This window comes from Seriola dumerili, unplaced genomic scaffold (assembly GCF_002260705.1).
Source record: "Seriola dumerili isolate Sdu_G_001 unplaced genomic scaffold, Sdu_1.0 BDQW01002174.1, whole genome shotgun sequence".
Classification (NCBI taxonomy): domain Eukaryota; kingdom Metazoa; phylum Chordata; class Actinopteri; order Carangiformes; family Carangidae; genus Seriola; species Seriola dumerili.
In genome coordinates, this window is record NW_019176429.1 from 796527 (window position 1) to 820430 (window position 23904).

The following is a 23904-nucleotide window of genomic DNA, read 5'->3' on the forward strand; positions in this document are numbered from 1 at the left end:
TCTGTTCTCATCTCTCTCTCCTGCACCTTCACCCAGCTCTCCTGCTGCTGTGCTCTGCTCTCCTCCACTTTGTTTCATAACTCCTCCCTGTCTAATGTTACTTGTCTAATAAGATTACATTAAAAGTGTGAGTAACGTAACGCTAACAGCGTTATATAGTTTACACTCACATCACATCTGATTACAAGTGTGAACATTAAAACACTATTTTTTACCTAACCATCATCATTTACAAGTCAGTAAAAGGCTTTCGATAGGCTACCTGACTAGCGTCTTCTTCATCTGTTGTCTTTCTCTGCTTAGAGAAGTATCTGAACAAGCTCATCTGAAAATGCAGTCAGCAGTTAATACATAATGACATGTAGATATTAGCTTAATGCTATCAATTAGTTTACCCAAGTTAGCGTCACTGAGTTGGCTAATAAGTCTACCTTTTCTCCGGTAATTCGCTGCCTTATTCCTCACGACTACACTTCTCTGACTCTGACCTGGTGCCTGACGTGACGTCACTTTCAAGGCCGCGCTCTCGTGAGTAATTAACTCCAATAGGATCCCCCAACCACCCCACTCCCTCCCTCCCCTCTCCTCCCCTCCCCCCACTGTTGCGCTCATCATCACACAGGCTGTGCTGTGAAGGTGGAGAGATGCAGCGGTGGTGCATTTGCGACAATAAAAAAAAAAGAAATTTGAAGGCGTGGCGGCTATGATTTAGCAGTGGTGGCCCGCCACTGCTAAATCATGTAGAGGAAACACTGATATTAATGTAACTGCTTTGGGTCTATTCTTAATGTGAACATTAATATCTTTAATAATTCACCAGGTCAGAGGAACAATTTAGTTCTCTGAGGATCTCGTTCATATCCAAATAAAACTGGTTTAACTGAAACAAATCTGACTAAATCCCTGTTGAATCGAATCAGGACCTTGTGAATCAAAACCACTGTGTGATCACTGGTCTAATGTTATTTGTGATTCTTTGTAATGAACATTGATAAAAAAAAATCAAACACTGCGTCTCAACCAGAGTGAATCATTAAATATGTTTGTGCTTGGACAGAAAGATGAAGAGGAAAGAGAGAGAGAGAGAGAGAGAGAGAGAGAGAGAGAGAGAGAGAGAGGTGTAAGGGGTGGGGGGAAAGAGGATTCCACTGAATGTGAAGAACAGTGGATTGTAACAACCATCTATTATTGTACAGTGTTTCTTGTTACTCTAAAAAACTGTTGTCACCCTGATATTATCACCTATGGAACATCACAGCCACAAAAAGCAGTGTTACTGTCTGTTTAAGCAGAAAGTCATTACTGGAAACTCTCAGTACGGGTGACTATTTATGACGTCCTTGGCCAGGGAGCCAAAAGAGCTGTGAATTAGACAACATGCTCCCATTATCCTGCTCAGTGAAAATATCTGTGGTGTAGACAGCTGAAGTGAAAGCAGAACTTCAGATGACTTTATCCAAAATCCTACTGACATCAGCAACATGGCTGATAACTAAAGATCCAGCCTTTCTCAACAGCTGTGACTCACTTCATATGTGAGTTAGTTTAGATCAGTAGATTACAGCAGTTTACAGTAGTTAACTGTAGTTTACAGCAGTTTATGGTAGTTTAGTGTAGTTTACTGCTGTTAGTAGCAATTTACTGTAGTTTACAGCACTTTACAATATGACCCATTGTTTCACTCTATTAAACCTGCTGTTTCAATAATTTATAACTGCTGCAGTGGATGGAGTGCTCATTCCAAGACTCTATATTGAACAGCCAGGCTCATTACATGACTGACTGGGACATTTGATGGAGCTTAACCATTGTTAACTAAATGTGTTTCACCTGTCCTCTTCCAACAATGGTGACTGTCATAGACGGAAAAGCACCATGTTACTGATAACCTGTTAACCTGTCCTAGGACGTCATGACAGCAGCTGTTATAGTCGAGACAGGAGCTCCCACAAACATCTGGAATACATCCTGAGACGGGGGAGACCACACTCTTGTCTTCCACTACTTGGTTTGAGACAGACACCAGGACTAGTCTGCCTCAGTCCTGACACTGAGCACTAAGCACATTAGCAGATTTCTGAGGAGATTGGAAAACCAGGGTCTTGGCCAGTACCAGCAAATACTTTGGCTCTTTATCATGTTTCTCCCACACACACACACACAAAAACACACATGCGTAGGTGATAATAGGTGAGGTCTGAGAGCCTTTAAACACCAGTCTTATTAACATGCAAGCAACAGAAGACACACCAGGCTGTGAGGTGAGGCCTTCAGGAGATGGAGGAAATCTGAGTGTCACATATCAGCTGATGCTCCAGGCCAGAGAGAGAGATCATAACATCTGAGTGTTTCCTTCCCAAGATGACTCAGGTTATTGTAGCTGATCCCTCCATTCAACAATAACACTAAAGTATAAATTCACTTTATTCTCTCTAATCTGGATCATTATCCCTGTTGGCAGCTCCTTACAGTACAGCTCTAATAAGAGGCTGTCTACATTCGTCACAACTCAACATGGGCTCTGTTTGAAGAGTTATGTAACTTCTCAACACACAACACATACTGTAGTAATGTCATAATAAAATCCCAGTGTTACAGTACCCAACGGAGACAGTGTAGAAATCTGTTTAATAAGGCTCAAACTGGTCAGTTCTGGTCTGGACTGTGTGGTACACGAACAAACTTGAGTGTATTCACATGCGTTAAACCACACATATTTCTACCTGTTGTGTGGTTTGAGTTGCACCACAAGATCAAACTTACAGATTTACAAAAACATTACAGATCCCATATAGTATAAAGGTAGATGCCCATGTGTTGTTTGATTATAAAGTAGGTCTAGATTCTATATTAATAAGGTGAAAGTATCAAAGCGCTCAGTCCACAGAGAAATGCAAGCAGCCTGTATTCAGAAACTGAGCCTTAAAACCATTGACTGTAAATAAAGGTGGACGTCACCTCTGTGACTTCACCCACAGGTTTCTGAAGAGCCGTTTTGAAGTTTAGAGTGCCCTGTTCCACTGTTGCCATCTTGGCAGTGTCTGACTCTGCCCCCAACTCCCAGCTAATCCAAAAATGGTCAAAGAGGAGGGGGAGCTGAGACTTTGGTGCATACTGTCTTGTGGCAAGCGTGCACTCGCCCACCTGTCACTCAAAGATGCCACGGCCACAATTATGCATAACTTTAATCCTTTATAAAATGTAAACAGGTGAGTTATATATAAACAGTTGTAATGAATGAGGAAATTAGCTATAAAGACCAAAGCTGTTTTTGTACCAGGCTGTAAACATGTTTATTTCTGCTGTAAAGTTGAACATTTCAACATGGGAGTCTATGGGGATTGACTTACTTTTGGAGCTAGACTCTAGTGGTCATTAGAGGAACTGCAGTTTCTGATACTTCAGTGTTGCCTTCATTGTTCAGCCCTGGAGATTGATGCTTGGTTAAAACAAGCCGTCAGGACTTCTGACTTTGTGATTTATATTAGATCACTCAGAAAACTATGAGCCTCACTGACCTGTTCAGTGATGTTGCTAGGTACGCGTCCTGCGTCCCTGACGCATTAAAATCTGAAAGGACGCAGTAAACTCACTATCCATGCGTCCCAGGGACGCAGCTCATTTTTCCCATGAAAAACGATACATTGTGAACAACAACGTGTTTAAAATCACAGTAACTAGCAAAAGTAACTTCGCTGTCAGCAGACCAGGCAGGCGGTGTTTCAACCCTCTGCGCATCTACTCCGCGCAGACGTGTTCCCCTGTGCACAGTATCGCGACATGCTAGTTTAGCCACTACAAAACAATTAGCCAATCACCGCGGATTTCATTTCAACAATTAAAGATACGAACTTCATAGTAGTAAATAAACTCATGTTTCCACTGCTCGTTGCTGTTTTCACTCATGTCAACAATGTCTTAATGTCTAGGGGATGTGCTGTAATGAAATAAATAAAACATACTCCGGTGGCGGTGATGAAAAATACTTTAACAGACTTTCCACTGTGTTAAGTTTCATTTGTGTGCTAAAAGTTTCACAGTGATTGACTCAGTTCATTTGATTTAGTTGATGTTCAGACAAGAAGATTTTGGTCTTATTTTGGTGACAATTTATTTGTTGACTCTGTCATGGTGATGAGAATGTTTTGTTTATGTGTTAAAATCAGCACTTTTATTGATAATTTATTTTGGTACTACAGACACCATTTTGTTTTCATTTGAATTTTAGTAATTTATTTTGGTGCTATTTATGTTGCTAAAAAAAAGGCTATTTTATTTGAATTTTGTATGTCATGCCGCTGTGACAGTTGTTTTGCAATAAACTTTTCAGATTTGGAATCTTTGTTTAATTTCAGATACATTTTGAACATACATGAATATATCCGTTAATTATAACCATATCATACCACCATCAAAGGAGTTTAACACTACAATTTAAGAAATAGAAGAATGTAAGAAATAAAAAAATTTTATTTGGGACCCATTGAATTTCCCAGGGACCCACTCAAATCACCACCTGTGGGTCCTGGGGACTCGCTACATTGAAAACCTATCAACATCACTGCCTGTTGTTACTAGAGCTCCAGAGAGATGCCTGAGAGAGGAGATGTAAAACTACACTGAGATGGTTTTTGGTTCTTAAAACCACAAATAACTTATATAACACAACTTAATAATCAAATAATATATCTTCTAATGGACCAACACTTATTATTAACAACAAATAAAACAAAGGGTGAGTGAAAACACGGTCCTTTTATGGTGATTATGGTCTCAACAACAACAGACAGTCTGCACTGTGAAATGTGTGCGGGCTGTTACACACTAACTGTGTGTGTGATTGTATGTGACTGTGTGTGTGCAGGTTAACTGACGTCAGCCAACAGGTTGACTCGTACAACACGTCCCGCAGGATTCGTCTCATTGTGGAGCTGTTAGTGCCAGTAAAACAAACAGCGACACAAACACTGAGGGTTTGTCTTCACACAGACACAGAGTCATAGTAGAGTTAGTGGAGGTGAGACACAGAGGACAGAGACACGGTGTCACCAGTGTAAAACCAGTGTAAGACAAAGCTAACAGCTAACTTTAACACACCTACCTGTTACAGAGTGTATGTTAGTCCAGTTCGGCAGAAGAAAACTCCGCTACTCGGACCAGAGACTGCAGATGTACAAATCATTATAGCTCCATGTGAACGTTAGCTTCTCTTCTTTTGAGTTCTGAAAATCAATAATCAATATTTTTATATTTTAGGGAGAATAAATCCAGAGAACAGGGTCCGTCCCGCGCCGGCTCCGTCCATGGTCATAAACTCTTACAAGGAGCTGAGAGCTGCTTTGTTCTCTGTGTGTGAAATCAACCACAACAAGTAAGCACTTCCGTTTGTGTTTTTCAAAATAAAACATACATTACATAAATACATGAGTTACAGCCTGGTGAGCTGAGTTTCTGTACAGTTTACCAGACATAGACCTCTTCATAACAATGTATTTACTATTAATATAAATGTATTATTAACGTTATTATGATACTGAAATTATTAGTACTGATAATATTGGGGGCTTTTAACTTAAAGGGGGAATCCTGCTATTTCCGGAATTTTTCTTCTAACCTACACTTGATGCTGCTGCAGCAAAGGAACAAAACAAACTCTGAATTAACTTTCAGGTCACATGTCCAGACCAGGAAACTGTTATAGGTCCTGGATCCCAGTTCATAGCAACAACAACACAAAAGTAGCTGACGTTACTCTGGAAATGGTATTAGGCTATAGTACAATCAAAAATAAACATACAAATTTGGAGAAAGATAAATTAGAACAAAATAAATATCGGGAAGTAAATAAAAAATAAGTTAAGGAGACGCAAAGCACAAGAGAGCAAATAAACAAATATTAAAATAGCATGATCGAGAAATAGACTTAAACATTTTTGTGGCCTTTCTATTCATTTTGTCCATGAACTTCATGGATTTGAAAAACTTGGCAAAATTATGAATAAAAACATTATAAGAGGGAGTAGTGCCATTCCACTTGCAAGAATGGATATAATATTTACCCAAAATAATAACAAGGTTAACAATATCTGAAGTGTCCATAAAGTAAATAACATCATTACAGGTGAATGAAGGTATTGTAACGGACTGTGTTCATGGTAATGTTTAACTGTTATGATTGTTTCTGTAAGAAACGATAGTTTAGTTCAGTCATAAGTCTGTTGAGTTACGGGGGGGGGGTTGTCCCTCTCTCTGGTCCCTGTTTTTGGCGCTTGGTGTGTTAGGGTATGTACGAGAGGCTAGTGGGAAAAAGTTACAGCAGCTCTTGTGTTATGTTGGCGTTGGCTACGGCCTACAGTAGCCTGTGTTATTGTGCTCAATAAAGTTGCAGTGACAACTGGCTAACGTCTCACCGTCTGTTTAACGAGGGACCTTACATTGGTGTTAGAAGTAAAAGCATTGCCTACGAGGTTTCTGCCATCTCGTCCACAACGAGCTAACAGAGGACCACTGTGTCTGCTCTGCAGTGCGAAATATACTGCCGGGAGGTTGGTCAAAAATCAAGCTGGAGGAGGGAGCTGACGAATGTGATAATTACGGCGCTGCTGAGGCTGGGGGAGCGGCGGAGCACAGAGAGCGGGTGAGAGAGATGACTGTCAAAATGGCTGTCGAGGCCGGCTTTGGCTGCTCTAGCCGCTCGGACAACTGTGAGGAAACAGCGGCCACCAGGATTACAGTTATCAAGCCGCACTGTGAACTGGGACCGCCCTCAGTAAAGACTCCCAGGTATGATGGCAAGGCTGACTGGGAGGCATTTCACGCCCAGTTTGAACTGTTAGCCAAGGCCAGCAAGTGGTCCATTGAAGTGAAAGCCCTCCAGCTAGCAATGTGCCTTACTGGTGATGCTCTGTCAAGCCTGCTGCTACCAAGCCCAAGTGATAGGAGTGACTATGATGCTTTAGTGGGGGCGCTAAAGAGGCGGTTTGGACAATGCTCAGCGGCTAGCCTGCTTAGGTCTGAGTTGTGCAGCCGACAGCCACGACCGGGTGAGCCCCTGAGGGATCTCGCCAATGACATTGAGGGGCTGGTTCACCGCACTTATGCTCACATGCCCCCTGCTATCCAGAGTGAATTAGCATGGGACCATTTCCTCTAGGCGCTGCTACCGGCCGACCTGCGTATCCAGACGCTGCTGGCTCATCCCAAGTCTCTCCTGGAGGCTTTGGAGTTAGCGTCAGAGAGAGAGATGCTGTGTGCTGGTGTCCTGGGGCCCGCGTTGGACAATTCACCGAAAATGAGGGCTGCAAGTGGGATGCAGCAGCACCTGCCTGGGCAGAGGAACTCACGCAGCTTGTGCGCGCTGCCTCACTTTGGGAGGAGCGGCAGGCCAGATCGTGCTCAAGGATCTGCTGGGGATGTGGACAGCCTGGCCATCTGGCCCCCAATGCCCCCGCGAGACAGGGAAAAGGGACAGGGGCCGCATAATTGAGATGATGCGGATCCCTTGAGTGGCGTCCCGACCCTGCACAGGCGGGGATGCAGCACAGCACATGCAGGTGGGGGCGGCGCAACAGGCAGAGGATGTAGATGGCCAGCTCGAGCGATTTGTGATACTAGGCCAAACCTGGATAGGGAACTGCTGGAACGCCCCAGTGACTATTGGGAGGACACGCTGCTTTGCACTGGTGGACACAGGCTCTTCAGCAACCCTGGTGAAACCCAATGTGGTGAACAGAGGGACGACGGTTTTCCCCACCATAGTGAGACTTCAGACAGTTACTGGAGAGCGGGCCCCCATGGTGGGAGAGGCATTGGTGACCCTGGGGGCAGGGAAAAAGACAATTCGCTGCCCGGTGTGGGTCGCGAACCTGGAGGACTGTATACTGGGACTGGATGTTCTTGGCGCATTGGACTGTGTCATTAACACCAGGAGAGGAACACTCACTTTCCCAGGGAGACACGTCGTCCAGATGTCTAAGCGGCCGTCCCAGCCGGGCTGCACTGTGGCCCACACCATTGCAGTGCCAACAGCTGAGACAACAACCGACATGGCTGCCCAATTGCACCCCCCCCAATGAACCACCTGCACTGCCCTCCACCCCGCCTGCTGCTGGTCCACAGCCACATCCACCTCTTCCAGCTACCTGCTGTTCCTCCTCCAACGAACTACCTGCTCCACCCTCCACACTGCCCACCAAGGACCTACACCCCCACCCCGTGTTCGCCACACTGCCTGACCCGGGAAAGAGAGTTGGGGCCGTGAGGGAGGTCTGGCAGAGAAACTGCGATGGACTGACTTCCAGTGAACAGGGTCTGCTGTGGCAGCTCCTACTGGAGTTCAAGGACTGTTTTTCACTGTCAGAAGATGACGTTGGCTAAAGATCTCATCCAACACAAAATTGAAACTGGGAACGCAACACCCATCTGGATCAGACCTCGACGCCTCCCACTGGCCAGACAGGCAGCGGCAGACAAAGCTCTAGGAGAGATGCAACGGGCTGGACTCATTGAGCCTTCCACCAGCTCCTGGGCCTCCCCAGTCGTCATGGTCCCCAAAAAGACAAAAGACGACTGGCGGTTTTGTGTGGACTTCAGACCCCTCAACAAAGTCACTAAAAAGGACCCATACCCCCTCCCGCGCATCGATGAGGCCCTAGACACAGTGGCAGGGTCTTCCTGGTTCTCTTCTCTGGACCTGCGCAGCGGATACTGGCAGGTTCCCCTTGCCCCGTAGGCCAGACCCAAAACCACCTTCATCACCCGCAGGGGCTTGTGGCAGTTCAAGGTCCTCCCTTTTGGCCTTTGTAATGCGCCCACCACATTTGAGAGACTGATGGACAGGGTACTGGCTGGCGTCCCACGCCAAGAATGTGTTGTGTACCTGGACGACATTCTTGTTCATGCTGGGTCCTTTGAGTCGGCTCTCAAGGCCCTCAGGCGGGTGCTGGAGAGGGTGGCGGCAGCGGGACTGAAACTGCATCACCTTTTAGGAAAGAGCATCCCAATCTCCCTAACAATCTCTCTATGGCCAAGCAGAGGATACTTGGTCTTAGGAGGAGATTTGAGAAAAATAAGCAGTTCCATAAAGAATATGCAAGCTTCTTTAATGACGTCATCAGCAAAGGCTATGCAGAAAAGATACCTCAGCATCAGGTGGACTGCGAAGAAAGAAAGGTCTGGTATATCCCACACCACGGAGTTTACCATCCGAGAAAGAATACTTTACGTGTGGTATTTGACTGTGGTGCAACTTTCAAGGGAACATCACTGAACAGCCAACTCTTGCAGGGTCCCAACCTTACTAGTAGCTTGCTTGGAGTGCTCACAAGGTTCAGGCAGGAGCCTGTTGCTTTGATGGGAGACATACAGCAGATGTTCTATCAAGTAAGGGTAGCAGAGACAGACAAAGACTTCCTTTGTTTCCTTTGGTGGCCTGAGGGTGACCTGAATCAAGAAATGGCAGAGTACAGGATGACCGTGTACTTGTTTGGTGCTGTCTCGTCTCCTAGCTGTGCTTGCTACGCACTTAGGCACTTTCCAGCTGATGTGATTCAGACAGTAAAGCGAAACTTTTATGTGGACGATTGTTTGAAGAGCACATCGTCAGAAGAGGATGCTATTAAAATGATTGAGGATCTAACAGCTGTCTGTCAAAAAGGAGGCTTCTGTCTGACAAAGTGGGTCAGTAACAGCCATACAGTGCTCCGGACAGTTGCAGAGGAACACAGAGCCAAGGACTTAAATGAACTGGATCTGGATAGGGATAATCTTCCCTTAGAGAGGGGCTGGAAGAACTTAACAGGATGTCAGAGTTCAAGGTCAGGAGGTGCATTAAGCCAAAGGACTTTGGGCAACCTACACGGGCCAAGCTGCATCACTTTTCCGACGCAAGTGAAGGTGGATATGGCACTGTTAGTTACATACGGGTGGAGAATGACAGGCATGATGTTCACGTCTCCTTCCTGCTTGGCAAAAGCAAGAGTTACACCACTAAAACAGGTCACCATCCCACGCCTGGAGCTTACAGCAGTGGTTCTTGCTGTTCGTGTGGACAGGATGTTAAGAGCAGAGCTGCAGCTACAAGTGGAGGACTCAAACTTCTGGACAGACAGCACATCTGTGCTGAAGTATATAAGGAATGAGGACAGGCGTTTTCATACCTTTGTGGCAAACCGGGTTTCAACTATCAGAGAAGCTACAAATGTGTCACAATGGAGGTATGTGAATACTAAAGACAATCCGGCGGATGAAGCGTCCAGAGGCATGAAGGTGGAGGACCTGCTGATTGACAGCAGATGGATCGAAGTGCCCAACTTCCTTTGGAACCCAGAAAGGTGTTGGCCAGAAAGTGTTGTGGAAAATACTATTCCAGCAGATGATCCGGAGGTCAAGAGAGACTTCACTGTGAACACAGTAATCATCAAGGACTCACCTAATGCCACTGACCAACTTATCACCTATTTCTCGGACTGGATGAGGCTTAAAGTTGCAGCTGCTTGGTTCCTCAAGGTAAAGAGATTTTTGTTGAAACTAAGCCAGAAAAGAAAGGAGTTGCAGGCTCCAGTTGAAAACAATCCTTCCATTGATATACAGTTGGAGATGAAGAAGGTCAGAAGTGCATTCGGGGGTCAAAGCGTTACATCAGATGACCTGTTGGAGGCAGAAATGTCCATCATTCGTTTCTCTCAGCAGCAGCGGTTCAAGGAGGAAATCGATACACTTTCATCAGGAAAGTCTGCAGTCAGTAAGGAAAGTCCCATTTACAAACTGGATCCACGCCTGGAGGATGGTCTGCTTAGAGTTAGAGGAAGACTGAGTAGGGCAGCTTTGCCAGAGGAAACCAAGCATCCACTCATCTTGTCAAAAGATCAGCATATTGCAACTCTCATCTTTAGGCATACTCACCAACAGCTGGGTCATGGTGGAAGAAATGTCACATTATCCAAGCTGAGGAGGAAGTATTGGATTACAAGTGCTAACTCTGCAATAAGGAAAATCATATCTGAATGCTGTACTTGTAGACGCAAAGACAGGTGAACAAAAAATGGCAGACCTGCCAATGGAGAGGATCTTGCCTGATCTCCCTCCATTCACGAACGTTGTCATCGACCATTTCGGGCCAATCGAGGTGAAGAGAGGGAGAAGTCTGTGTAAACGCTATGGAGTAATTCTCACCTGTTTGTCGAGCAGAGCTGTTCATCTGGAGGTGGCAAACTCCTTGGACACCGATTCATGTATTAATGCTTTGCGACGATTTATGAGCAGAAGAGGCCAAGTTTCTCATATGCGGTCTGACAATAGCACCAATTTTGTTGGCGCAGAGAGAGGCCGTTGCAGGATTAAATCACAGGAAAGTGCAGGGAGCATTGCTGCAACATGGAGTTAAGTGGAGTTTTAACCCACCGGCAGCCTCACACTATGGTGGCGCTTGGGAGCGTGTCATCCGCATGATTAGAAAGGTGGTCAGCTCTGTTTTGCATCAAACTTTGCCTATTGAAGGCAGCCTCAGAGGTCTGATGCAGTGTGTTTGTGTGTACAAATATCAGTTATCTTGCTTTTGGTAACATTGTGTGCTTAATGGCTTTTTGTCTGTACTGATTTGAATTGTTGTGTCTCTCTGCCATCAACAATTAGGGGCCGGAGTGTAACAGCCATTTGTTTATGTGTGTGTTTATTTTTTGTTGTTGTAAACATTGTTGGTACTGGGGGTGGCGCTGTGGCAACTTCCTGTGGGAAGTTCATTTATACATCCAGGCTAATGAGGCCAGGTGTGTGTGAACTGAGGCAAACAGTTTTTTTTTACCATGGCTGAGGCACGGCTGAGGTCTGGAGATAGGAGCAGTATCAAATAATAGGCTACCTGATTGCCAAACTGATGTGCTATACTTTATTGTGCTTATGTGTGGAAGCAATAAATAGAGCAAAGCAACGGGAATTGTTTGGACAATGTTTATTGGGAGCCAAGCCCAGTGCGCGTCAATTAATTGCACCGGCACGCACCTGCAGTAAGTGACAGTGGAAAGACACTTACACAGGGGTTTCCTTTAATTAGTCACACTTCTGTATACATGTACACATATACATACACATACCCTTCAGCTAAGTGTCTGAATAGAAAATTACGACGTGAATAAAGTGAAGGGGTCTGAATACTTCCTGAATTCTCTGTATAATCTGTATAACCAGATTACAAACTGGTTATTTCATGTGTTCTTAAAACATTACATCAAAAAACAAACTGCAGTTATACATCTCCACTGTGAATAATACATATAATACACAAATTATAAATTTTCTTTAGTTAGAAAGTTACTAATGATATTATAACAGCAAAGGTAAGATTTGTAGGAAACTTCTGACAACATGATGAACATGACACAGAGAATGTAATGACGTGTCCATATTTACATTGACTTGTACTCATTAAAAATTAACTGCTATGCAACAGAAATAATTTAATCAATGTAGAAACAAAATATAGAATAATCCATTGAGCATAAAAATCTCACCAGTGTTTAATTTGGGCATGTTTGCGTTTGTTGTCATGGAGACACGTCTCCCAGGAAACATTCATCTTAGTGAAAAACTGCATATACAGTTTGATGTTACTGATCTGACTGATGTGACTCAATGAGCCAGAGGGCCATCAAACGTTAAGGCAAATGCTGTGATAATATCACCCCTACAGGACAAACTGTGAACACCCACTGTGCAGATTCTCTCCCTCAGTAGTTACAAAGCTGCTCTAGCCAATAAGATGTAAACAGAAACAGTGTTGATGTAAAAAATGTGAAACAAAACCAACATATACACAGAAAATCATATAGACTATACTGCACTGTCCATTATAAACAACCGAGACTGATGTGCACTGAGTGAACGAGCAAAGACCATTTTATCTTACCACTAAGACTTCTCTTAAGTCACAGAAAGTTTTCTCCTAAGTCCTCTTCACAAAGCTGCTGAGAACAACTTTTACTAAGGAAAAGCAAAAACTCTTGAACTAAAAGTGCGACTCTGTTGCGATGGCTGACCTTAATTTTCATGGATGAGCTTGCTTGGAGGAACCGCAGTGATTGGTTGATGAAAGACTGGCCTGTGCTGCAGAAAACGCATGCGCAGTAATAATAAAAAAAACAAGGAGAAATAAACAAATAAAAATTAAATAATAACAGATCAGGTGCTGTTTACTAAAGTTGTGCATTCCAAAATGCATCTGTATGATAAGGTTTGTGTTGACCTGGGAGAATTTAATTTTACTATAAAAACTTACATTCAATTCACTCAATGGAAAAAATGCCACCTGTTGTACCTGTACCTGTTGTAATATAGTTTTGGTCCCGGCTGTGGGTTGAGGTGTGAGAAGATTTCCCCTGTCCCCCACCAGGTGACATCCAGCTGGAATATGATCCTTTCAAACACCTGCCTCAGGTTACTCTCCATTAAGATCCATGACTCGTGTGTTGATGGTATGATTTTTTGTTTCACTTTATGAAGTGAAGTTTGTGAAGGCACACTGTTGTCAGGTTTACTTTCCCTGACACAGCTCACTGAAGTGTATGAAACTATCATCTCAGCTCATTTAAAATACATATCTGCTCTATTAACACTGTGGAGGAAGGAAAATAACAGAGTGTGCAGTATGCAAGTATCTCTAATATTTCTATCATAACAGCAGATTTCATGTGCAGTGTGGATTTCTTCACATGTGAACAGTTTGTACTGGGGTGGAAACCCCTGCTTTCAAGAGGGAGGTAAACGTCAGTGTGTGCAGCTCTGGTTGAAACTGTCAACTTCCTCAGAATCCGGAGACTCCACAGGAGGTTTGCAGCAGCGACGGCCGCTCCCTCCTTGTCTGAAAGGGGCAAACCGCAGCCACTTCTTCACCACGTCAGCGTACTGGTGATGAGTGGCCTCCTTACCCACCGGTGTCCGCTTCAGAGCCCCTGAGAGGTAAAAGAGAGGCTGGACGTGATCATTTGCACAGCATTTTCATTTCAATTAACTGCAGTCCAGACCACACAAACTCAAACAATATGATAATGTGAGGTGAAGCCTGAGGTGAAAGGTTCAAGAGCGTGTTCTGAAAACAGCAACAACATTTTGTTATTGTAGTTTAGCTGCTGATGTGACTGCTCACCAACACAGACAGCAGCAGCAGCTGTGACACACAGCTCATGGAGACCAACTTTTACTAAGGAAAAGAAAAACTCCTAAGCTAAGAGTGCGACTCCGTCGCGATGGCTGACGTCAATTTTCATGGACGAGCTTACTTGGAGGAACCACAGCGATTGGTTGATGAAAGACCGGGCCTGTGCTGGTGAAAACGCATATGTAACATCCCGCAGTTATAATAAAGCAGAGAAATAAACAAATATAAAAAAATAACAATAGATCAGGTGTTGTTTACAAAAGTAGTGCATTCTCCAAATTGCATCTGTATAATCAGGTTTATGTCAACCCAGGAGAATTTAATTTTACTATAAAAACTTACATTCAGTTCACTCAATGGAAAAGAAAGAAAATCTATTTTCATTCAGTGTCATACATCTGAGGCATACACTACCATAGATATATATATGTTGACGATAGATGTAGATTTGTCACTTATAGTCACCTTCTATCCGTATAATGTCTTCTATGTTTAGTTTTTCAAATGTTTACAAATATACTCTGGTCACCATCAACACTACATCTCTTTGGCTGATGACATCTAAGTTACCAAGTCCACAGTCCCCCTGACTGAACTTTCACTCAGCTTCATTTGACAAAGCTGGGTGTTTGTTAAATATCTGTCAACAGTGTATGACAGTTTTGTCAGTTCATATCTGAGATCATGTATTTGACATACTGTATATATATATATATATATATATACACACACACACACACACACACATATATATATACACATATATACACATATATACATATATATACATATATACATATACATATATATACATATACATATATATACATATATATATATATATACATATATATATATATATATATATATATATGATCCATTAGTTCTTATGCCTCCTTTTGCTGATGTTGCACTTCATTCTCCCTCTGTGAAATCAATAAAGTTTATCCTATCTAACAACTGTTAGCTTCACATAGCATATCCTACTGACGGAAGAGGACCCCTTGGAGGCGAGTGTTCCTGAAGCTCCTCTTCTGTCCACGGCCCACCCAGTTTAGCTCAGAACCCACAGCGAATGAAAGCACAGCTTGCATGAGACGTCTCACTGCATCATCGATTGTAGCCCCGCCCATCCGGGACAGGAAAGACACCTTGAATTTAGACAAGAGATCAATATCAGATTCATCAAGCACTGAGCGTTTGCACAGCAAGCAACTCAAGCTACTGAATGGCACCATTCATTCTACCATTTTTTTCTGTATTCCCGGCTCCTCCAGCCGTCTCTCCATCTCATCCAGCTGCTCTAGGGTCCTCAAGGGGAGATCCATATCCAGAGCCTCCACATCCTCCTCCTCATATCCAGTCTGACCCTGCAGTCGGGCCTGAAGATCCCTGAGCACTGCCCACTGCCTCTGCTGCTCGTCTTTGATCTCTACCAGCAGGGCGATGATCTTCCGCTGAGCTGCAGTTTCTTGAGAGAAAGAGATGGAGCGAAAGTTATTGTGACAGAATGAAGTCATTGTGAAGCTCATGGTTCAAGTTAGGCAAACAAACGGGCTAGTGCCATGGATAACCTACTGAAGAATATTTTTGATGTCAAGATATTTGTATGATAGATGCGTCGCCTGGAGAATGGAGAGTTGATGACATGACACAGAGCACAAGTTGTGTAGAACTGAATGAAGTTTAATGTAACTAAAATATCATGAAGTCATTATGGCTATAAAATGATCAAATCCATTAGAAGTGCCAATGGCTAGCACTGGAGGCCAGACACAGCCCAAAAAGAGGGAGAGTGATTTAAATAACATGTTTTACCCTTGAATCTACACATCGATCAGCCATAACATTATGACTACCTGCCTAATATTGTGTCGGTCCCCCTTTTGCCGCCAAAACAGCTCTGACCCGTCAAGGCATGGACTCCACTAGACCTCTGAAGCTATCTGGCACCAAGACTTTAGCAGCAGATCCTTTAACTCCTGTAAGTTGCGAGGTGGGGCCTCCATGGATCGGACTTGTTTGTCCAGCACATCCCACAGATGCTCAATTGGATAGGGGTCAGCATGGGCACTCTGACTGGTCTGCGGCCATGCAGCCCCATGCACAGCAAGCTGCGATGCACTGTGTGTTTTAACACCTTTCTATCAGAACCAGCATGGAGCTTTTTCAGCAGTGTGTGCTACAGTAGCTCTTCTGTGGGATCGGACAACACGGGCTATCCTTCTCTCCTCATGCACTTCAATGAGCCTTGGGCGCCCATGACCCTGTCGCCGGTTCACCAGTTGTCCTTCCTTAGACTACTTTTGGTAGGTACTAACCACCGGCAGTTTTGGAGATGCCCTGTCAAAGTCGCTCAGATCCATATGCCGCCCATTTTGCCGCGTCCAATACATCTGCTTCCAGGACTAAATGTTCACTTGCTGCCTAACACCTCCCACCCACTGTGCCATTGTAACGAGATAATCATTGTCACTCACTTCACCTGCAGTAGTCATAATGTTATGGCTATTTATTTCCAGAGGCATTTACTTCCAAATGCCACATTGTTTCCCAGCTCTTTTTATTTTAATATGGGATTAGAAAATAAAAGTCTCCAGCAATAAATAAATGTGGACATAGAAAATAAAAGTCCCCTGAACTAAATAAAAACCTATTTATTATCTATGCATTTACTCATTTATGTATTTATATATTTCTACATTCATTACCTAATTTATTTATTCAATATTGGTTTTGATGGCATTCCAGTCATAAACGGACACTGACAAACAATGGATTTAGAGACGAAATAGTGTTTTGAAATTAAGTATTTGTAATATTGCATTAAGTTAACTTTCCTAAAGGCGCGTAGTTAACTGTGTTATGACTGTTCCCGACAGACCATCAGGACCAGTAGCTGTCCAGTGTCAGAACTGGTTCGTGGTGGACGGGGTCTACCTGTGGCTGGGGCGGAGATCAACTTGTCAGCGGATCCTGAGCTGCAGGCTGAGAAGAGTTGCGGCTCCACGCCTAGGCTAACGTCCCCTCTCCGCGACTCGTCTTTGAACTCCTCACCTGAGCGTCTGGAGACGTGTTCGACCAGACTGTGCATCTCATCGGACACAGCGGTCAGCCTTTGCTGGAGGCTCTCCACAGCGATGTCCGCCATATGTTTGTTCACCAAACCTTCCACTCGTCGTTCCATCGACCAGTCCAAACTGTCTCCATGATCATGCTCCATTGAAGTTTCTCCGCGCTGTGAACCGAGGAAACGTTCCCGGAAACCTTACCAAACCTTCGAAAAACGTTTCTCTTCTCATTCCGCAGCAGAGAAGGAGCGGAAGTTGTTGTTAAACAGATATTTCCAGCGCATATCACGTTGCATAAACGTCACTGAAATGTTGAAAGAACATTGGGGGCGGATATGGAACTACATTTCCCAGAAGGCAAGCGCCACACTGCAAAAGGCAGATGTACATTCAGGACAGATTTCCACTATATCAGGAGTTCATTGATGAATTATTTTAACATATGTGTGCTGTTTGAGTGACGTCACTGTCTAATACTTCATTAAAATCTTTACTCACATGATGTTTGATGAGAAATATACGACGGAGTACTAAGGCCACACAGATTCAAATTTGTATTATTATTTTTTTTTAATTACGAGAATAAAGTGGTAATATTACGAGAAAAAAGTCGTAATTTTATGAGAATAAAGTCGTAATATTACGAGAATAAAGTCGTAATTTTATGAGAATAAAGTCATAAAAAGAGAGGAGCATTCTGCCGCCTGCGTTAAAATGAGGAATGTGGAGCATCTTGTCAATTTATACTTTAGTATCGGTTTCACAAATAAGGAAATATTTTTTGCACATAAGCACCAAATTATTATCAGCATCAGGACTTTGAAACGATTGTGCAAACGACTATGTCTATTCCGAAGAAAGAATCGCACAGACTTGGAAGAAATTGCCACTTTTGTGGAAGAGAAAATGGCTGGAAGTGGTCGACTGCAAGGCTACCGGTGTTTACATCTGCGTGCTATTCAAAGAGGTTTTGTAGTTTCTCAGAAAACTATGAGAATGATAATCAAGATTTTGGATCCAGAGGGAGTGGAACTCACGGCGTCTCCGACGTCGACAGTACAACAGCAGAGGCCCCAACGCATTATGGCATATGGATTCATATGATAAACTGAAGCCATATGGCATTGCAATTAATGGATGCACTGACGGATTTAGCCGTCACATAATGAGGATGGAAGCATATTACACTAACAGTGACCCCAAGGTAATCGCAGACTTTCATAAACACAGTGACGCGCATTGGAGGCTGTCCACAGCGGGCCGACCCAGGTACAGAAAACGGACATGGCAGAGAAATGCAGCTGTTCCTGCGTATGAATCATGCGGACCATTATGCGGAAGAAGGAAACTTCATTTACGGATGTAGTAAATCAAAGGATAGAGTCATGGTCGGGGGTCCTATGTAAACAGAGTGTTCAATTTTGGATGGACATTTTTCAAACCCTCAGAGATGATGGACATTTCACAGGTACCGTCTTGGAAAAAAAAAAACTGATACAGTTCTGCTTCCTCAACCTTATCCTGGTAATTGCTAAATAAAATGTATACTTGATTATTTATGGAATACTGTATATGAAACAATGGCGTTAATAATGACAAACATTCATGGAGTTAGAGAATCTGAAGGCTAAACTTGCTGAACATACATATTACAAAGCAGTGCATGTCAGATAATCTCTGCCTATCACAGTCACAGGCCCATCACACTGTCTAGGTGTACACCCAGAATTTACTTTCAACAGGTGGAAATAATCCCATACCACCAACTAGTAGCAGTGTCTTCAAACATTTTGCTGATGTCAGACAAAGTCCAAAAACCCAGTGTGACATTAGTACCCTGGTTTTTCCATTTCATATCAGTCTAGGGATTGTTAAGATACACTATCCATTTTTATTAGTGTTCCTGACTGCAACCACTTTAAGTGAATATTTATTGTCATGCAGGATGAACTTGATGAGGTTGTAAGAACATGGAATACACACCGAATAAGACCTAGGCCTGCCCATGGGATGCACGGAGGACACCCCATTCTCATGTTCTGCATGCAACAACTGTATGGAGCAGCAGAGGACAAACTCCAGCCTGTTCTGCCAGAAGAGGTTGCTGTTTGCAAGGAGGAGTGCACCCCAAAAGGGCAGTACCCCTGTGATGAAACTGTTTTTGAGCTCTGCATTCTCCTTATGGATGAAAATGGTTGGAATGCTCCTCTGGATACATATACTGCAGCGGAACTGTATTCACTATTAAGAAATGAGATACTTGAAAATGTTTAAATTGGCCTTCACAATGTGCACACTGTTTTTGTATTACCAGGAAAAGACAGTCCAGGTCATTAAGAGGCTTCCATAATATGATAGCCTACAGAGCCTTTGGCAGGTCTGTCTTTAAAAATATGGTGCACACATTGCACACTGTTTGAACACATATACTTTATTTTACATTCTAGCCAAAATCTTAAATCTGTATTATTCCAACTATGACATCTTAGTTTCATGGGAATGTGTAAAGATAAAGCATGAAATATTCCCAATTTTTCATTTGGTAAAAGGATGGAGAAATGAAAACAATGCAACTTGGATTTAATTGCAGTTTGATATGAAGTGCAGGGCTAAGCATTTATTGTATAGGTAGAACAGTCCGACTGTATCAGTCTTTTTCTGAGTTCCCTAAAGCTCAACGTAAGAACAAGGAATCTTGATTATTAAAACTGTTGCTGTAACTGTTGCTTAACCATTGTATTTATGCTGTTTTAAATCTATATTGAGTTGCTGTAACATTAACAGTGGCCTTATTTTTGTGCCTCAGGGGATCTGCCAGAGTAAGAGCTGGAAGAAGTATTCACATCCTTTACTTTTGTAAAAGTAGTAATAACAAACTGTGAAAATACTCAAATGCAAGTAAAAGTAAAGCTTTGAAAATATCACTTAAGTAAAAGTATGTATTATCAGAAAAATGTACTTAAAGTATCAGACATAAAAGTGCTCATAATGCAGAAAAGTGACCCCCGTGAGTTGTTATGCAATATTTCCCTCTGGATTGATGTGGAGTTGAAGTATAAAGTAGCATGCAATGGAAATTGTCAGTTAAAGTACTTTTAAATTTTATCGTTAAGAAATGAGTCAACTATAAAACAATGATATCAGAAATATTTATTACAAACTTTTTAAGTGTACAAAAAATGGACATTTATCATAAAACTTCCATACACAAGGAATTTGCATATGACCTGAAGAAAACTCATTGTCTGTGAAATGTTTTTCTAATCATTGACCATGAATGAAATTTACCTGCTTCAACCATTAGCAACGTAAGAAGTTGATCATAACTGAACATTCACTCAATTTCTCTGTAATGAGATAGTGAACAGTGAGTGTATTTAACAAACGTGTGTGGTTGAATGTGTGTGTTTATATAAAGCGTATAGTATTGGGTTCAATGAAAGCATTTGTTTGCAGTGTGTATGATGGTATGAGAATTGTTTCACCCTATTTAAAAGTGAAAGCATTCAGACTGCAACACTTGACATCATAATTCCTGACTACACAATGTCCATTACACAGACATTGCTCTCTAGAATGGACTTAAACTCACTGTGGAAGTCAGGGAAATGATCATAGCTGTCAGACAGTTGTAAGAGCATCCCACATGTACGTCCAAATGGTCTTGGGAAATTGGTCTGAACTGTAAACTCCACCTTAATAACACCAGATACCAACAAATCAGAGCCAGTGCAGAACCTCAAAAATCTCCCAAGCTTTTCTTCATTAGGTTCCCTGATGTATCTTTTCAGGTGCTGTGCCACCTCTGCTTCCTTGGATGTCATCCCTGTAGGAAAGTTTAATATCCCTACAACTTTCTTTGGTGTTGGTCTGAAGTCACTGTACATTTTGGTCAGTTCCCCAGAGTTGAGCTGCATCTGTGGCTGTGTGATTTCCCTCCAGCAGTCAATGACAAACATTCGTTTTTGTGAGATATTTCTTCCAAGATTTCTGGAAGTGTAGCAGCATTGACCCTCTCCCTACATTCATAGCTGTCAAGCACTTCTAGAAGGTCATTAACATCAACAGAAGTAAAATCATCTAAAGCATGGCTGAGGACATCTTGTTCTTGGGAGCTTGCAAACTGGAGAAAGCTCGTCTTCAGGTCACTGTGCACTGCCCCAAAAAGCATTTGCTCAAGAAAAGGTGGGGCAAGCTTGATTTGCAAGTACTGGCAATCTTGAAATCCTTTCAGAAGAATTCTCCCATTTGCTTTCCATGTAGCAGCACAGAAATCATGCCTGAGAAAGGGCACTTTCAAAGTTGTTCCAAGGGTACAACGTTCATAAAACTCTGCCCAGAAGCCACTGTAGACACCTCTGACTACACCAGACCCACTACCCTTTTCTACTGAAGTTGTTTGAGTGGTGCAAGACCAAAGTTATTTCAGGCAAAATATTAAGAGGGTTTTGAGGGAACTCATCAGATTGATAAATCAGTGTGTCACTGAGGGAGACATCAATTACTGTTTGCTGTGCACCAAAAAATGATCTCAGGGTCAGAGGTATCTGCATATATCGCATCCACAGAGAAAGCCACGCGATCACTGATGACATTGACAAGTGTTCTTGCTTCTTGACTTGAGCTTGCAGGGTTTTCTCTGGTTACTGAAGATTCTGTGAGGATTTCTTCAGAAACAATAAACACCTCTGGGTGGGAGTCATGAGGCTCACCTGTCGAATCTTGGTGATAATGTCTGTCCATTGTGAACTCATTTGTTGATCGTTCATCATCTTGCACTAAATCAGGCTCAGAGACATAACCATCACAGCCAGGGTCATCATCAGACTCTTCACTCAGCACTGGTTTTGGTTGAGTTGCTATGTAGAAGTACAGAAGTAGGAGTTTAACAGTGTTGTATATCACTTCGATGGAGACATCCTTGGGAAGACAATTTTGCTTGAAGTCCCAAACATCAAATTCAAAATCAGATTCGTGACCTTTGCTAGATTCTCCATCAGGGAAGAATAGTGCCTTTCCTTGTTTTAGTATCTCATCAAAACCTGCCTGAATGTTAATTGAGACCTTTCTTGTCCCCTTCTTTTGCTCTGACCTTTTGCTCTGACCTGTTTTGTTACTTTGTCATCAGCGTGAACCCATCCTATTTCAATGCTTCTTGTGGATGGTTTTGCTCTACTTTTTGTTTTGTTGGATGTTTCTGGCTCCTCTGCTCCTCCATTGTGGTTTTCCTTTCTAAGTTTGAGCTTCTCTCTTAGTTTTTCAAACAGACCCTGCTTTCGCTTTGATGAGTATGTTTGATGCTTGCAAAAATTGAACAAAGCAATTCTATCTCCATATGATGGAAGATAATTTGCCAGTTGAGCATCTTCCATTAGCAGGATGACCTCTCTGTCAATCTGTAAATAGGGAAGACACGTCTGTTAACTTAAGATGTAAGAGGACAATAAGTGCCTTATCAATGTGAAAGTAAAAGCAAGATGACTAAGGAAAAAGTACAAAAAGAAACAATGTTGTTTAAGCTAAGTAGGCCAGTTATCACCACTATCACTTCTATGCTACTCTATATTCTGTATATCAGGCAGATGGTTTTACCTGAAGTAACAAATGATACACGAGAAGAAACAGATGTTCAGTCAGTAGCAAAATATGATATTTTTAAAAAAAAATGTAAGTACTGCATTATTGCACTGGAACCTGTCTGCCTTGGAAGATTGACTTAAAAATATAAACAATACCAATACACGACAATGTCTGCATGATAACAGCTATCAAAGATGGTCTAAACTGAAAAATAAAAAAGGATGAGCTGACATGCATAAATTGTTGGAAATAATATTTAAGCTGCATTCTACATACATATCTTGTTTAATAATTATGGCTAAGAAAATGTAATTCTGAAGATCCCTTTCAGAGTTACATAAGGAAACTAGGAAACTAACTAACTGACTTGTTCATCTTATATTCATAACAGTATCTTTTGCTCTTCAATCCAATGGATTGCTTCCTCTGAGACACCTCGGCCTCTTAGGAAAGTCACAATTTCTGTCAGATTCTCTGCCATCATGCACCTGTGGAGTAAAACAAACAGTGGGACAGCTTAATTTCAGTTAACTCAGGAGTCACAGATGATAAGAATGAGAAGAATAATCATGAAAGAATTATTAAAAATGGATATGTAGAGACACCCTGTATAAGAATTATGAAGACTCATTGTACATACATTACAAAGATTTAATTTTAAAATGAAAAAATCAGAGTATTTGGACATATCTTCTCATTATTGCTAGCACCCAAGAATATTTGGAAACAATGTCAAGCCTAGGTAAAGATCACAGCACTGTTGACTTATTAAAAGGTGAAACTGGGTACCTAAATTGTGCTTGCCTTTCTAGTGGGCTAGATGATGCAACAAAGTTATATAGGAAAGAAAAATTGTGTTGCACTGGATGCTCAGGATCAGCACAGGCTTTTACAATTGCTGTATTTAACTATGTAAAATAATATGGAGCTGCTGTGTACAGCAATATAATATATGTCTTCCCAAAAATGTCCACAGCCCTCATTGGTAACATTGTTGACTAAAGGTGTATCATTACAGTGTTTTTCGACCAAACTACAGTACCGGTATGTAGTATACAGTAAGTAAACAAAATTATACTTTCAGTAAACCTATACTCGACATAC

At 42.4% G+C, this 23904-nt stretch overlaps 2 protein-coding genes across 4 annotated transcripts in view; both read right to left on the minus strand.

The window, feature by feature from the left end:
* The window catches only part of LOC111239207 (ras and Rab interactor 2-like), a 46997-nt gene extending 41655 nt beyond the window's left edge, over positions 1–5342 (minus strand). For both annotated transcript variants that reach the window (XM_022769036.1, XM_022769035.1), the window contains exon 1: positions 5102–5342. The gene's annotated coding sequence lies outside the window, so the exon portion shown is untranslated. The remainder of the gene's footprint in view (positions 1–5101) is intronic.
* Positions 5343–11944: 6602 nt separating this feature from the next.
* LOC111239220 lies at positions 11945–17480 on the minus strand. Of its 2 annotated transcripts, none has more exons than XM_022769050.1 (4): positions 17207–17480; positions 15397–15620; positions 15141–15300; positions 11945–13943 (listed from the first exon to the last, which is right to left on the minus strand). In XM_022769050.1, exons 1-4 carry the CDS (start codon positions 17370–17372, stop codon positions 13759–13761), a joined length of 735 nt encoding a protein of 244 aa, XP_022624771.1. In that variant the 5' UTR covers positions 17373–17480; the 3' UTR covers positions 11945–13758. The 2 variants fall into 2 exon arrangements, with proteins under 2 accessions (XP_022624771.1, XP_022624770.1); XM_022769049.1 differs by having other exon boundaries at positions 17090–17480.
* Between the last annotated feature and the right edge of the window lie 6424 nt (positions 17481–23904).

Excerpts from the sequence above, each read along its gene's own strand:
- LOC111239220 (XM_022769049.1), bottom strand. The coding sequence starts at position 17,372 with ATGGAGCATGATCATGGAGACAGTTTGGACTGGTCGATGGAACGACGA. Across the intron at positions 15,621-17,089 it reads GATCTCCGCCCCAGCCACAG|AAACTGCAGCTCAGCGGAAG; the intron begins GTAGACCCCGTC and ends CTTTCTCTCAAG. Across the intron at positions 15,301-15,396 it reads CGGGAATACAGAAAAAAATG|GTGTCTTTCCTGTCCCGGAT; the intron begins GTAGAATGAATG and ends TCTAAATTCAAG.